At 40.3% G+C, this 14,089-nt stretch overlaps 1 protein-coding gene across 2 annotated transcripts in view; it reads right to left on the minus strand.

Annotated features, from left to right (window-relative positions):
- Positions 1-10,144: 10,144 nt before the first annotated feature.
- The window catches only part of TACR3 (tachykinin receptor 3), a 69,621-nt gene continuing 65,676 nt past the window's right edge, over positions 10,145-14,089 (minus strand). Inside the window, exons 4-5 of one of the 2 annotated variants that reach the window (XM_006133164.3) lie at positions 12,092-12,288; positions 10,145-10,460 (exon numbers count right to left, since the gene is read on the minus strand). In XM_006133164.3, coding sequence (XP_006133226.1) covers positions 10,145-10,460; positions 12,092-12,288 — 513 coding nt within the window. Of the gene's footprint in view, positions 10,461-12,087; positions 12,289-14,089 lie in introns of those variants that run through there. The other variant, XM_075929681.1, reaches the window with a different exon arrangement.

The raw sequence follows: 14,089 nt of genomic DNA on the forward strand, positions 1-14,089 counted from the left end.
ACGTAGCCGGGTGGGCGATGACATTTTTGGGTGTAAAAAAGTACAATAATAATAAAAAGCTGTAAAACTTAAAACAAAAATTCAGTTTTCTCCAAATTTCAGTTGTTGATGTGTCCCCCCCCCCCAGACTTCTTTCAAGTACCCCGAAGGATACTTGTACCACTCGTTGAGAAACACCGACATAGACGAACTCTGAGTGGTGTTTGTGTAATCTGCTCTTAAAACCCCCTAATGATGAAGATTCCCCAACCTCTCTATGGCTGTGTCTACACTACAGAGTTTTTTTGGAAAAACGACTGTTTTTCCAAAAAAAAACTCATGGAGTATCCATACCTCAAGAATGTTTTTGTGCAAAAAAATCAAAAGAACAAAGGGGTTTTTCCGGTGTAGATATTTCTCATTCTACGAGGAAGAATGCCGTTTTGCAAAAGAGCTCTTTCACAAAAAGGTGTGTGTGGATGGGGAAGAGGGTTTTTTTTGTGCAAAAAGAGGAAAGAGGAAAGCGCAGAGGTGCCCTGGTGGCCATTCTGTGCATAGCAATCAGAGCATCCATGCAGTCTGGTTGCTCTCTTTCGCAAAAGTACATTGCCTTTTCAATACACTTTTGCAGTGTGGATATGCTCTTGTGCAAGAAGTTTTTGCAGAAGATCTCTTCCAATAAAAGCTTCTTGTGCAAGTAGCCTGCAGTCTAGATGTAGCCCATGTAATTTGTTCCACTGTTTAACTACCCTGATAAGAAATTTTTCCTAATGTCTAACATCCAACTTCTTTGCTTCATTTTAAGCCTATTACTACTTGTCCACATGTTTCCCAATATATGAAGCACAGAACTGAACACAGTGCTCCAACTGAGGCTTTATCAGTGCTGAGTTGAATGGAAGAATTACTACTTAATGTTTTGCTAATGCATCCCAGAATGATATTGGCTTCTTTTTGCAACAGTTTTACATTGTTGATTCATTTCGATTATGATTTACTGTAACTTCAAAAAAAATTTCTGCAGTAGTCCTTCAAAGGCGGTCATTTCCAATTTTGTATTTGTGCAATTGATTGATTCCTTTCTAAGTGTAATACCTTCTACTTCTTCTTTATTGAATTTTTATCTTGTTTATTTCAGGCCATTTCTTTGGTTTGTCATGATTGTTTTAAATTCTAGTCCTGTCCTCTTGTCCTCTAGTCCTGTCCTGTCCTGCAAAATGTGTAAAGGCAGTCTTTATGCCATTATCCAACTTATTTATGAAAATATTGAATAAAACGACACCCAGAACACCTATTCAATACACCTTACCAGCTTGATTGTGAACCACAGATAACTACTCTGAGGATGGTTTTCTAACTAGTGGTGCACCCCCCCTTGTAGTTGGATCATTTGGGCTATATTTCCCTAGTTTGTTTATGAGAAGATTATGTAAGGCAGTATAAAATGCCTTAAGGTCAAGAAACACCAAATCTACTGCTTTCTTTTGTCTACAAGGCATATTTACCACATTATCTGTCTTCTGGAGCATTTGTTGTCATCCTCATCAACATTTGAAAAGTGTACATAGAGTAGGGAAAAACCTGGAACATTTTCTGACACTAGATTGTCACAAATTGTACACCTGTCTTTTTTAAAGCTTAAAATACAAGAAACCCCCCCCCCCCCAAAATAAGTTCACCAGTAACATGGTTTAAAGAATACAACATATATTCATATATTTATCAATACAATGCCTTTTTTGTAATAGCCACAGTTTAAAAAAAGGACAATTTATTCCAGAACTATACATTTTCTGTACATAAATTCCTTAGACAGAAACTGTACATGAACAACCAGAAAGATTTTAATACACACGTACTATATGAGCACAAAGTTACAATGCTTAGCTTTTTGTAGCCAGTGTGAACTCTCCCAGCAGAATTGTGTTAGTATATCTTCATACCTGTGTGCATTTAAAATCTTTAAATCAGGATATTTGAGGGGGAAAAATGAAAACAGACATTGTATATGCTCATGTTTCATCTACTGAACTAGGAAAGGGTTATAAAAAAATTATAAATATTTTGCTGAAAAACAGGGCCTGATATTCATAAATATGGGCACTAGGCGTGTATGAGCAGTGGCTTAATGTCTGGTCCAGAAGTCAATGGGACTTTTTCCTTTGACTTCAGTGGGTGTTGGATCCAGTTGTTGACACTCGAATCATATATTGCTGTATCTGTATCATTTTCTAATATAAAAAAGTAATGTTTCTTTAAATCATTTCTGTATTTACCTTTGGAATGGAGTTAATGTGAAAGATGTCTCTAATGGGGAGTAGGGGGCACAATAATGGAAAATTTCTCCATTTTGTACATATTTCTGCTTATTTCTCCATTTTGTACATATTTCACTACAGCTCTATATTGGCTTGTTTTGTATGATGCAAAGTCAAGGTTAATTGTTGACTTACTTAGTTTGTGATCCACTATCACTCCTAAATTCTTGTATCTGAAGTATTCCTTCCAAGGCAGGCATTTCCCATGTTGTATTCAAGTTACCTAGTTTCTCATGTGTCACAAAAGATGTTAGCTGGTGTTTTGACAAATAGGTCACAAATTGCATGAAAATGTGCATATTGCTACACAGGTTTATTTTAATGAACTTAAAATATTTTTTAAACCTTGTTGTAGCTCTGCCAAATCAAGCCATTTAGACTTATTGAGATTTTTATAGTCTGCTCTCATATCCTAGACATTTTACAAATTTTAACATTCACTGCATGAATTCTAACCATTGCCACAAAATACCCCAAATCAGTCTCCTATATCCAGCTTACCTACCTGTTAGATCACTCTCACTCCTAATGCCTCCAGGAAGAGAGACATTGCAGCGTGTCTGGAAAATTAACAGATGAGCAGAGCTGTGGCAATTGTAGGATTGGGTAAAAGACTTGTTTATAGAGCATTGGGAACTCCATCAAATTTAGTAGCAAGAATTTTTCTTTTAAAAAAAGATGATGAGAAAAGTAGGTACATTTTAGAAGTCAATTTTTTAAATTCTGAATTTCCAGTGTGTATGAGTAACTGACAGAACAAACATCTATAGAATATTTTGCTCCTAAAGAACCTCTGAGCCAGATTCTTATATTAGTTATTCCAGTTTAAATCCTGATTGATGCCACTGAAGTCAGTGTGGTTACCCTAGACTCAGTGGAATAACCGAGATAAGAATTTGTTCTTCTTTTCTTATGTGATAGGTTGGAACTGGTTTACATCTAGTGAGGACAATTATCTCCTTTTTCTCCTAGGCACAACTATTGGTTTACATTGTTGTTCTGTTCAGAAATATATTTGCATCTATTTTAGATAAAAGCAAACATGTCAACATAACATACTGACCTTCCTGCTTTGAATCTTTGTCTTCTTTATTTGTGTAGCTCAGTTAAAAATCCTTGGGAGAAATCCTGATCTGGTTGAAATCAATGCTAAAGCTTCCATTAACTTCCGTGGAGACCCGATTTCTCCATTAGGTACTAGAACAATGTTGCGCGTGTGCGCTCACACACACACACGCACGCATACACACACACAAAATAAATGTATGATTACTGTCACACCCCCAGAGATAAGGATTCTGGTTAAAATAAAAGGTAGTATAATGCAATATATTAAGAAGCTGATGGTTTCCTGTAATTTAAGACTTTAAAAAAAAGACTCTTAACTGTAGCCTTTTAATCTTGTACAATTATGCAATTGAACACAAATAATATTTTAAAAAGTTACTTATGTAATTAAAATGTATTCAAAGTAAGAATAAACTTTTTTTTATAAAGTACACTTTAATGTATATTAACAAACTCCAAAGTTCCCTGAAATGCAACCTGTATTGTGTCGTTGGGTCTAAATTACTTTAATCTGCTTCCCTGTAAGATGATAGGGTATGTCTACACTACAAAGTTAATTTGAACTAACAGCCGTTAGTTCGAATTAACTTTAATAGGTGCTACACATGCAAATGGCTAGTTCGAACTTAATTCGAACTAGCGGAGCACTTAATTCGAACTAGGTAAATCTCATTCTACGAGGACTAACACCTAGTTCAAATTAAGTAGTTCAAATTAAGGGCTGTGTAGCCACTTAATTTGAACTAGTGGGAGGCTAGTCCTTTTCAGCTTGCCCTGGTGGCCACTCTGGGCACAACCAGGGAAATTCTTCTGCCCCCCTCCCAGCCCCGGAGCCCTTAAAGGGGCATGGTCTGGCTACGGTGCCCGTGCCAGATGCAAGCCTGCCAGCACCCAGCCAGCAGACCCTGCACCTGGTACAGCATGAGCCAGCCACTCGCTGCCACCCAGCCCTCCGCCTCTTCCCAGGACCAGGCTGGCGGCTCCCAGGAGCCTGCCTGGGTCCGCAAGAGGCGGGCGCCCGCCTGTTCTAGTGTGGAGATCGTGGACCTCATCCAGGTTTGGGGGGAGGCCTTCAACGTCCACGATCTCCGCACTAGGCACAGGAAAGTGGCCATCTAGGGCAGTATAGCTGCCAGCCTGGCCACCAAAGGCCACATGCGAACCCAGGAGCAGGTTTGCGTGAAAATCAAGGTGGTCTAGTGAGACCCTAGACCCTGAGCCCTGAGCTTAGACCAAAAGAACATAAGAACGGCCGTACTGGGTCAGACCAAAGGTCCATCTAGCCCAGTAGCCTGTCTGCCAACAGCGGCCAACACTAGGTACCCTGGAGGGGATGGACCGAAGACAATGAACAAGCCATTTGTCTTGTGCCATCCATCTCCAGCCTTCCACAAACAGAGGCCAGGGACACTGTTCTTACCCCCTGGCTAATAGCACTCCATGGACCCAACCTCCATGACTTTATCTAACTTCTCTTTAAACTCTGTTCTAGTTCTAGCCTTCACACCCTCCTGTGGCAAGGAGTTGCACAGGTTGACTATTTGCTTTGTGAAGAAGAACTTTCTGTTATTAGTGTGAAGGCTGCTGTGCTGTCCCTCATCATTTCATTTGGTGTCCTCTAGTCCTTCTATTATGGGAACTAATGAAGAACTTTTCTTTATGCACCCTCTCCACACCACTCATGATTTTATAGACCTCTATCATATCCTCCCTCAGTCTCCTCTTTTCCAAACTGAAAAGTCCCGGACCTGTTATATGGGACCTGTTCCAACCCCCTGATCATTTTAGTTGCCCTTTTTGGAACCCTTTCCAAGGCCAAAATATCTTTTCTGGGGTGAGGAGATCACATCTGTACACAGTACTGAAGATGTGGGCGTACCATAGTTTTATACGTCCCCTCCTCCTTCTTCCCCCTTCCAGTTCCCTCCTCCCAGGTTTCCCCCTCCCCTCTCCCACCTCCTTTTCCCAGTCTCCCCAGAGGTTAATCCCCCTCCCCCCAGTTTTTTTAAATAAAGAGAGTTTCTATTTTTGAACACACGTGTCCTTTATTTTTTACATCAGGAAGGGAGGCTAGGAAGGGGTAAGTGGAAGGAGGTGAGGGAGGAATGAGGTACGAGCCCCCGATAGGGAGGACTGGGGTGGCTCTGAGGGCTCCTCGGGGTGGAAGCTCTCCTGCAGGGTCTCCTGGATTCTGACAGCCCCCCGATTGACTCCCCAGATGGCAGCCTGCAGCAAGTGCAGCCGGGCTGATGGCTGAGTGCTGTGATGTGCCGAGTGTGGGCACTCAGGGCACTCCAAAACAGGACCACTTTGCTTTCCCTCGTCGAGGTAGACAAGCAAGCGGGGAACCCTGAGAACTGTCTGTCCGGGGTAGGGGTCCTGTCCCTTTAAGCACAGCCCTCGGCTAGCCTGAGGCAGCAGCTCCACACTCTAATTCGTAACCTGATGCCCTGCTGGCACTGCTTCCAGCCAGCCTTAACTTCGGTTCAGGGTCCACTCAATGTGGACATGCTAGTTCGAATTAGAAAAACGCTAATTCGAACTAGTTTTTAAGTCTAGATGTGCCAGTTCGAATTAGCTTAATTCAAATTAACTAAGTTAGTTCGAATTAGTGCTGTAGTGTAGACATACCCATAGCTATTTTTAATCTTACTTCTGTTACACAAAATGCTTTCAGTTCTTTATGCCCATCAAAAACATCATGGTTTTAATGTGCATAAAGACTAAAGGCTTATTATGTGTGATAGTATCTACGTTTACCATATTTCTATATATATTATAGAAAAGATGCTGTATATTATAGAAAAGATTTGTATTTGTTGTTTGTTCACTCCCATGTGTATTAAATAGCTAGGGATCTAAACTGTGTCACACGTTAATACTTCTGGATCATACAATAGTTCTCGTATTGAAGAAAAATGGGAAAATTCTGATATTAAAGCCATAAAGGGGTTATTTCATAGTTAAGTGTTTTGCAAACGTGGAAGTTACAGAATCCAGTATCATCACTATTCAGGCTATTATTTCATCAAATACTGTTGTTTCATCCACCTTGTCTAAGCCCTGGTCTATGGAGCTATTTCAAAACAATTCCCCTCTTTTTGAAATAACAAGAGGAGTGTCCATACTACCAAGCCTGTTATTTCAAAATAACGGGCTGATTGTTTCAAAATAACTTCTGCTGTCCACAAGGAATAGTGCTTGTTTCGAAATAGCGGTAGTATGGACGCTCCACTGCTGCTATTTCAAAATAACTGCTCCCCAGAGTCATTCAAAGTAATTACTCCTCAGTGCTTCCTGGAGCTCTAAGTCGAGGTAGCGCATCCACATTCAGGGAGCCTGCCTTGGACTAATTTTGAGGATTCCCTGTAGTGTAGACATGCTATTTCGAAATATATTATTATTTTGGGAGTTATTATTTCAAAATAAGTTATTTCAAAATAATTTCCTAGTGTTGACATGCCCTAAATAGAGGAAGTCTTAGAAATTTCCCTTGCTATCCAGCAACAATAGAAATGAGTCATTAAAGACTCAGGATTAGCAAATTTATGGTCTGATCACCAAGGTTCAGAATGACTTTTAAATAGTGCTGAGTGCCCTCAACCCATACTGGGCAAAATCCTGAAATTCTTACTAATTAGGCTACATCTAGACCGCACTGTTAAATCGGAAAAAGATACACAATTTGGGTTTTTTATTTACTTTCAAAAGAGTCTCTTTCAAAATTTGGTGTGTCTACATAGTGCCAAATTGTGAAAGAAAGTGCTCTTTGGAGACATCCCTTATTCCTCGTAGAACGAGGTTTACAGGGATGGTGAAAGAGCGCATCCAATCTTTTGAATTTTTTTTTGAAAAAGTGGACACGTTCCTTGCATGCAGCATTGCTTCTGGGGGATAATTCCGGTATCCAGAAAAGCAATACAATCTAGCCATAGCCTAAGTGCTTGTTCAAGCAATTAGACTTTGAGTGGCAGTCAGCCTGAGTAAGGACAAGGTAACCCCTGGACACAGATTTCAAGATTTAGCCCGGTGTCTTCAGTGGAAAACAGAGGTTTGCAGAAGCACTCAAAAGGATCTCCAACTCCTTGGGCTCTTACCCCAGGAAGTAATTTTAAAAAAGAATTGTTTTCATCTAATACAAAAAATAGGACCCTAAGATTTTTGTTTCATATTTACAAATGAGCAAACTCATTTTTACAAATGAGCTTCCAAAAATGTGTTCACAAGATTTAAATATGCACCCATAAGACTGCACAATTTGTGGGGAAAATGCATATTGGGACAACTATGGTCTATAAGGACAGATTTCTAAACACTGGGCCCTATTTTTAGATGTACAATTTGCAGGTGCAAGTAGTTGCAACTCTTTGTAGATAGCTCAGGTTAGATTGAACCCACTAATGTCACAATACTAAGTACTTAGGCATTGAAATGATTGATTTATACTATTTTGTAAGTATAGAAACAGAGGACCGATTAAGGTTGGATTCCAAAGTAAACCCTTAGGCTGTGTCTAGACTGGCATTATTTCCACAAATAATCTAGAGCGTCTAGATTGGCATGGATGCTTTTGCGCAAAAAGTGCTTTTGCGCAAAAGCATCTGTGCCCAGTATAGACGCGCTTTTGCGCAAGAAAGCTCCGATGGCCATTTTAGCCACCGGGCTTTCTTGCGCAAAAAATTAAGGTGCCTGTCTACACTGGCTCTCTTGCGCAAGTATTCTTGTGCAAGAGGGCTTATCCCTGAGCGGGAGCGTCAAAGTATTTGCGCAAGAAGCACTGAATTCTTACATTAGAACATCAGTGCTCTTGCACAAATTCAAGCGGCCAGTGTAAACAGCTGGCAAGTTTTTGCACAAAAGCGGCTGCTTTTGAGCAAATCTTGCCAGTATAGACGCGCCCTTTGAGTTCATTGAACAGCACTGCAATTCTCTGAAGCCCTGTGGAGACCTTGATGAAGGATAATTTTTCATATGCCATAAACATCACACAAATGTCTCAAAGGACTGTTGGAATTATGTTCCCAGTGTCAAGAGCCATACCCAAGTGGTGGTGCCAATTACAAAATATGGGTTAGGATTCGGTTAGAGTTCAGAATAAAGTTTGAGTAGGGATGGAGTTCAGGTTTGGGGTTTCAGTTGTGCCAAAGCACACTGAACCATTTTTTAGCACAAAATGATGGAAAGCTGCCAGGATGAAGAGCTCTCATAAGTTCTCTTTTGCCTTGGGTCAAACTATCTGCAGAAATAACAAGTAGTCCTGTGGGACCTCAAAGACTAAAAAAATCATCTGGGCAGAAGCTTCTGTGGGCAAAGACCCACTGTGTCAGATGTATCCATACTTCTATTTAGAATGCATCAGACAAAGTGAATTTTTGCCAATGAAAGACTATGCTCAAATAAATATGAGACTTTTAGGTCACACAGGACTCCTGGTGATTTTTACTAAGGAAGTAGCTTTTCATACGTCAGCAGGAAAGCACTGATCCATGTTTAACTGTGATCTGGTGATACAGACTGGCTGTATCTAGACTGGCCAGTTTTTCTGGAAAATCAGCCGCTTTTCCAGAAAAACTTGCCAGCTGTCTACACTGGCCGCTTGTATTTCCACAAAAGCACTGACGATCTCATGTAAGATTGTCAGTGTTCTTGCAGAAATACTATGCTGCTCCCATTTGGGCAAAAGTCCTTTTGTGCAAAACTTTTGCGCAAAAGGGCCAGTGTAGACAGCTTAGCTTTGTTTTCTGCAAAAAAGCCCCGATCGCGAAAATAGTGATCGGGGATTTTTTGCAGAAAAGCGCATTTAGATTGGCACAGACACTTTTCCGCAAAAAGTGCGTTTTTGCGGAAAAGCGTCCGTGCCAATCTAGATGCTCCGTTCTAAAAATGCTTTTAACGGAAAGCTTTTCCGTTAAAAGCATTTCCGGAAAATCATGCCAGTCTAGATGTAGCCACTATGTTTTAGAACCTTTACTATGAGTTTGTAGTCTGGTATAGCCCCACTGAAAACCACTCCAACTGGAGGTCGAATAAGTCCTATTTGCCTCACACGAGGTGGTATATCTGCAGATGCAAGGGTTGGAACAAGGCACGTGAACCGTTCAAGCCCTATTTTGAGCATCTGAGAGAGTCTTAAGTGGAATTTAAGAGGTGCACAGTTAAGCCTCTGTACTGGGCTCAGTTCCATCAGCATTGACTTCAATAGGACCATGCTCATGAATAAAGCAAGTAGGCTTAGGCTCTGAACTTGTACAACAGTGAACTGAATTTGGACCTTACCAGGACTTGATACAAAAGGAATTTTAACCCAATCTTATGTAATTTTCATCCTGTAGAATTCATAAATAATGTAAAACTCCAGTACAGTTTGAACTATAGTTAGTTTGAAGCTGCCTGGTTACATTTCAGTGAGTGAAACTTAAATATCAGCAAGTCAGCTGCAGGTCAGCACTTGCTCCTCATACAGGAGGAAGAGTTATGTTGTGTTGCTTTAAACAATCCTAATAAACATTTCTATGAACAAGATGCCACTGTGTTTTCATACTCATGTAAACAAAACAGATGTCTTATAATTCCTTTTCTCCCCACCCCCCGCCCACAAAAAAAAAAAAAAAAAAAAAAGCACAAACATAAGCAGGGCCAATAAATCATATGGTATTTACAACTAGGACTTGTTGACTAAATCTCATCTGTCATCCTGTAGCTTGGATGGTAGAAGAGCATTGTTGCTTTCATGTGCAATACTGTTCTTTTCACACCCATCAAAAATTTTACCCAGGGCCTTAGGAATACTCATCTATTGATGTATAGGGGGAGTTGGTAAAACTTGAGGCTGTTGAAGTGGTTTTCGAATTCCTGCACGAATAGCCATTGACGCTTGTGTCCCGCGCAGCAGCTCTTTTCTTACGGGAGGACTTGGAATGATCACCATCATTGGGATCAAACACCACGGTGGTGGTGGACTCCATTCTGGAGACAGTGTACATGCTACTTTGCCGGGTGGGATGAAACCTGGCAGCCTTTAGCTCCAGCTCATCATAGCTGGACACCTCGATAAATGGGCACCAACGGAATGCTCTCTTGAAACCAGCCCGGAATCTGAGAAGAAAGATATTTGGTTAAACTGCATAGGCAATATTGGGGGGCCAATGCAGGGTCAAGTGCCCCCGATTTTTGCTCAACTTGACAGAGGGGATATAGATGGGCCCTGTACTTCTTCTACAGCACCTGCCATGGTTCCTATCCCTGGCAAGTGGGGACCAGAAGGGGCAGGACAGAATCACTTATCATGCTGGCTGAGGTTGGCCGCTTTGGGTTGCTGCCTCTGTGCTGTGTGGGGAGGTGGCAGCTGCCTGTCTTTTCTGCTTTCTGAGGGTATGTCTACACTATCCTCCTAATTCGAAGTAGGAGAGTAATGTAGGCATACCGCACTTGCAAATGAAGCCCGGGATTTGAATTTTCCGGGCTTCATTTGCATGAAGCCGGCCGGCGCCATTTTTAAATGCCGGCAGTTCGAACCCTGTGCCGCGCAGCTACACGCGGCACGGAGTAGCTAGTTCGGATTAGGCTGCCTAATCCGAACTAGCTGTACTCCTCGTGGAATGAGGCGTTCGAACTGCCGGCATTTAAAAATGGCGCCGGCCGGCTTCATTCAAATGAAGCCCGGGAATTTCAAATCCCGGGCTTCATTTGCAAGTGCGGTATGCCTACATTACCCTCCTACTTCGAATTAGGAGGGTAGTGTAGACATACCCTTACTGAATTCAGCATGTTTCTGGCTTGCGGGGCCCCTGTCCCAGACAGTATGGCCTGGATGAGTAATAGAAGGGTTAGTCTGTCTCCTTAACCAAGTTCTCTCTCAAGCTCTTGATGGCTTCAGTTCAGTAATACTAATGGAAAAACTGAAAAATGATCTGATATGTAAAATTAAGGGCAATATCATCTGTGAAGAGGTGTAAAGATACCTATTCTGAATCATACCAATCTAGACCACGATCCTGCAATCTGATGTAGGCAAGGTGACTCATGCCTGTAAAAAGCCCCTTAAATAATTGTGGCCTGATTTTTTTTCACCCATAAATCCCAGTTACATCAATTGCAAATGCAGCCCCCTTGAAAATAAGAACCTAGGAGTAGGTGTGACTTTATCTTCAGCATCTCCAACTGCATATGAGTACGGAGTAATAATGCTATGAACATTTTATCATCCAATTGAGACTGCAATGTATAATAGCAATATTATGATGTATGTGATTTATAATACTACAATAAAAGCTTTATTTTAAATTGCATCCCAATCCCCTATTGTGTAAAGTCAGCTGTCTTTGGAATACTGATTAGTAAGCATACTGTATAGATTTCACATACTCCAGTAACAAAGCACCTTAACTTATATTTGGTGCATTTGAAACAATTAGGGCCTTGTTCTGCAAGCCCTGACAAGTGGCACATCCATTCATTTTTATTAAATGTTCTGCATGTGTTACTTGACAGGAGGAGGGCTAAATTTTGCTCTTACATTTGTCAATGTCACAGGTATTCATTGGAAGAATTACATTAGCATTGAACAGAAACCTGATGAAGGACTTTCACCTCACATGGTACATATTTTTTCTCTTGTTGAGAATCTTTACTATTGAAATAAAATTTCCTTTGCCACTTTCACAGTCAAATCATATATATTCTGGCTAAGCTCACACATACCCAACAGTTTCATAATTCTCACTTACCTCTTATTAAGGCAGCAGTAGATAATGGGATTGTACATTGTGGAGCTCATGGCCAGCCAAAAGCTGCCTAGGTAAATTTGCTGAATGTATTTCCACCGATTTAAGTGTTGGTAGATCCCTGTAACTATGAAGTAAATGTGGTAGGGCAGCCAGCAAATTGCAAATGTCAATACAACGACAATCATCATTTTTACAACCTGAAAGAAGGGAGTAACAAAGCCATTTTATAATATGTTATATTGTTTTGTACTTAGCACAAAGATGTCCCCCTCACAATACTATTGCAGTTAGCACCAATTGGACCTCTTCTTGATCGTCTCCCTATTAAAGTTAGTCAGGCTGAAGTAAGGCTGCACCTTTTTTAAACAGCATTTTTGTTTTTAATCTGAATTTCTTTCATTTCCATTTTTCTCTGGAGAACAGCATCCTCCTCTCTAACAGTATGAGAGACTTTTATAGCATTATCCACATTGAATTTTGTATAAAAAATGGACACAGCATCTGAAGCTTCAACTTTTTCCATATTATCATTTTTCTAGCTCTTTAGCCATAGGGATAAGGTTATCATATTTTCCATGTGGTCACCCCTGCATGGCCTTTATTGCCCCAAAGTCTGTTGTAGAGAAGAGACTCTTTACTAGCTGCTTAACAGCTATATACCCTAAGTCCTCGATGGTAAATGGAAGTTGAGTAAGCAGTGGTGAGCCGGGAAGGCCCACCAGCAGCAATCTCCATTTTTAATGTAGTTTCAGCTGGTGTGTATTTTCATCATCCATCATCAACTTCGTTGTCATTGTCATTGTCATCATCTTCCTTGGTTTTGTGGGGCATTACACCCCCCAAATCACAACAAAAGATAAATGAAGAGAAGCTTTGGTGAGAGTCATGCACGACAGAGGAAGAAAGTATTCAAGTATTTCTAGCTGCCGCCTTATCCTCTTCAGCTACAGAAATTACTAATCAAGTCATTCTCAACACAAAATTTCAGAAATGAGCATGATAGATAACATTTTGTGGATGTAAAATGAAAACTAGCCTGATTAGGCTTACACTGTAAGTCTTTGGCTGTGTGTGTGAGTGTGTGTGTATGTATATACTGCTAGTAGACCTGGTATTGTCACCTATAAGATTGCCTATCACTTCTCATTATAAAGACCCTGTTTCAAGCAGCTTCAATTTTGCCAAGCTTTAAGCACTGAAGTAAAAATTTTCCACATTAAGTCTCTCTTTTATGAAGACTTTTTTGAAAGTTTCAGCTAAGCGTGTTGAACCTTAATCTGCCCCCCAGTACATATGCATGATGGTATAGTCTTTAATTACATGAATATATGGTCATGTTTTCTACATTCGGATTACTTTTCATTATATTTTTGCTACAAGATTCACCAGGCTACTTACTATCTGGAACAGTTGCAAAAAAAGACTTTAGAAGTTCAGACCACTTATTACAAATAATAAACAGTGACAGCTGCTTGCACAAAATATGCATTTGTTTATGTGTATCACATAATGTTCAAATTAACAGTACTTTGCATCCATAAATATCTGTTTGCGCCATTTGCTTGGGAGGTGTGTGTGTGTGTGCCTGTGTGTGTATGAAACCATTTCCTGCATATGGATCTTAGCCTCTACTTTTTAAAATATATAGTACCACTTTGTGATTTTTTTCATGAGTATAATTTGTCAGGTAAAAGTGTTGCATACATCTTGAAACAAGGCCGGAAATACCGTGTTGAAACAAATTATGGTTTGCACTGTGTTATATTTTACTCTTTTGGATATATCTGTCAGGTATTCATCTGTGATTAATTATAGTCTTAGGACTAATTTATACTGCTGGAAGACTTGGTGCATACGTTCACCACATTTTAGCATTTAATTCAGAAGGGCCTTTGCATGGTCTCGAGTTTTGCATCCACTTTTTCGTGCCTGCATGGATCTGTGAGTTCAAATGATAATTAAAGAAATATCTTATAGCACTTAGATGTCTAATTATTT

This window comes from Pelodiscus sinensis, chromosome 5 (genome assembly GCF_049634645.1).
Source record: "Pelodiscus sinensis isolate JC-2024 chromosome 5, ASM4963464v1, whole genome shotgun sequence".
NCBI classification, from domain to species: Eukaryota; Metazoa; Chordata; order Testudines; family Trionychidae; genus Pelodiscus; species Pelodiscus sinensis.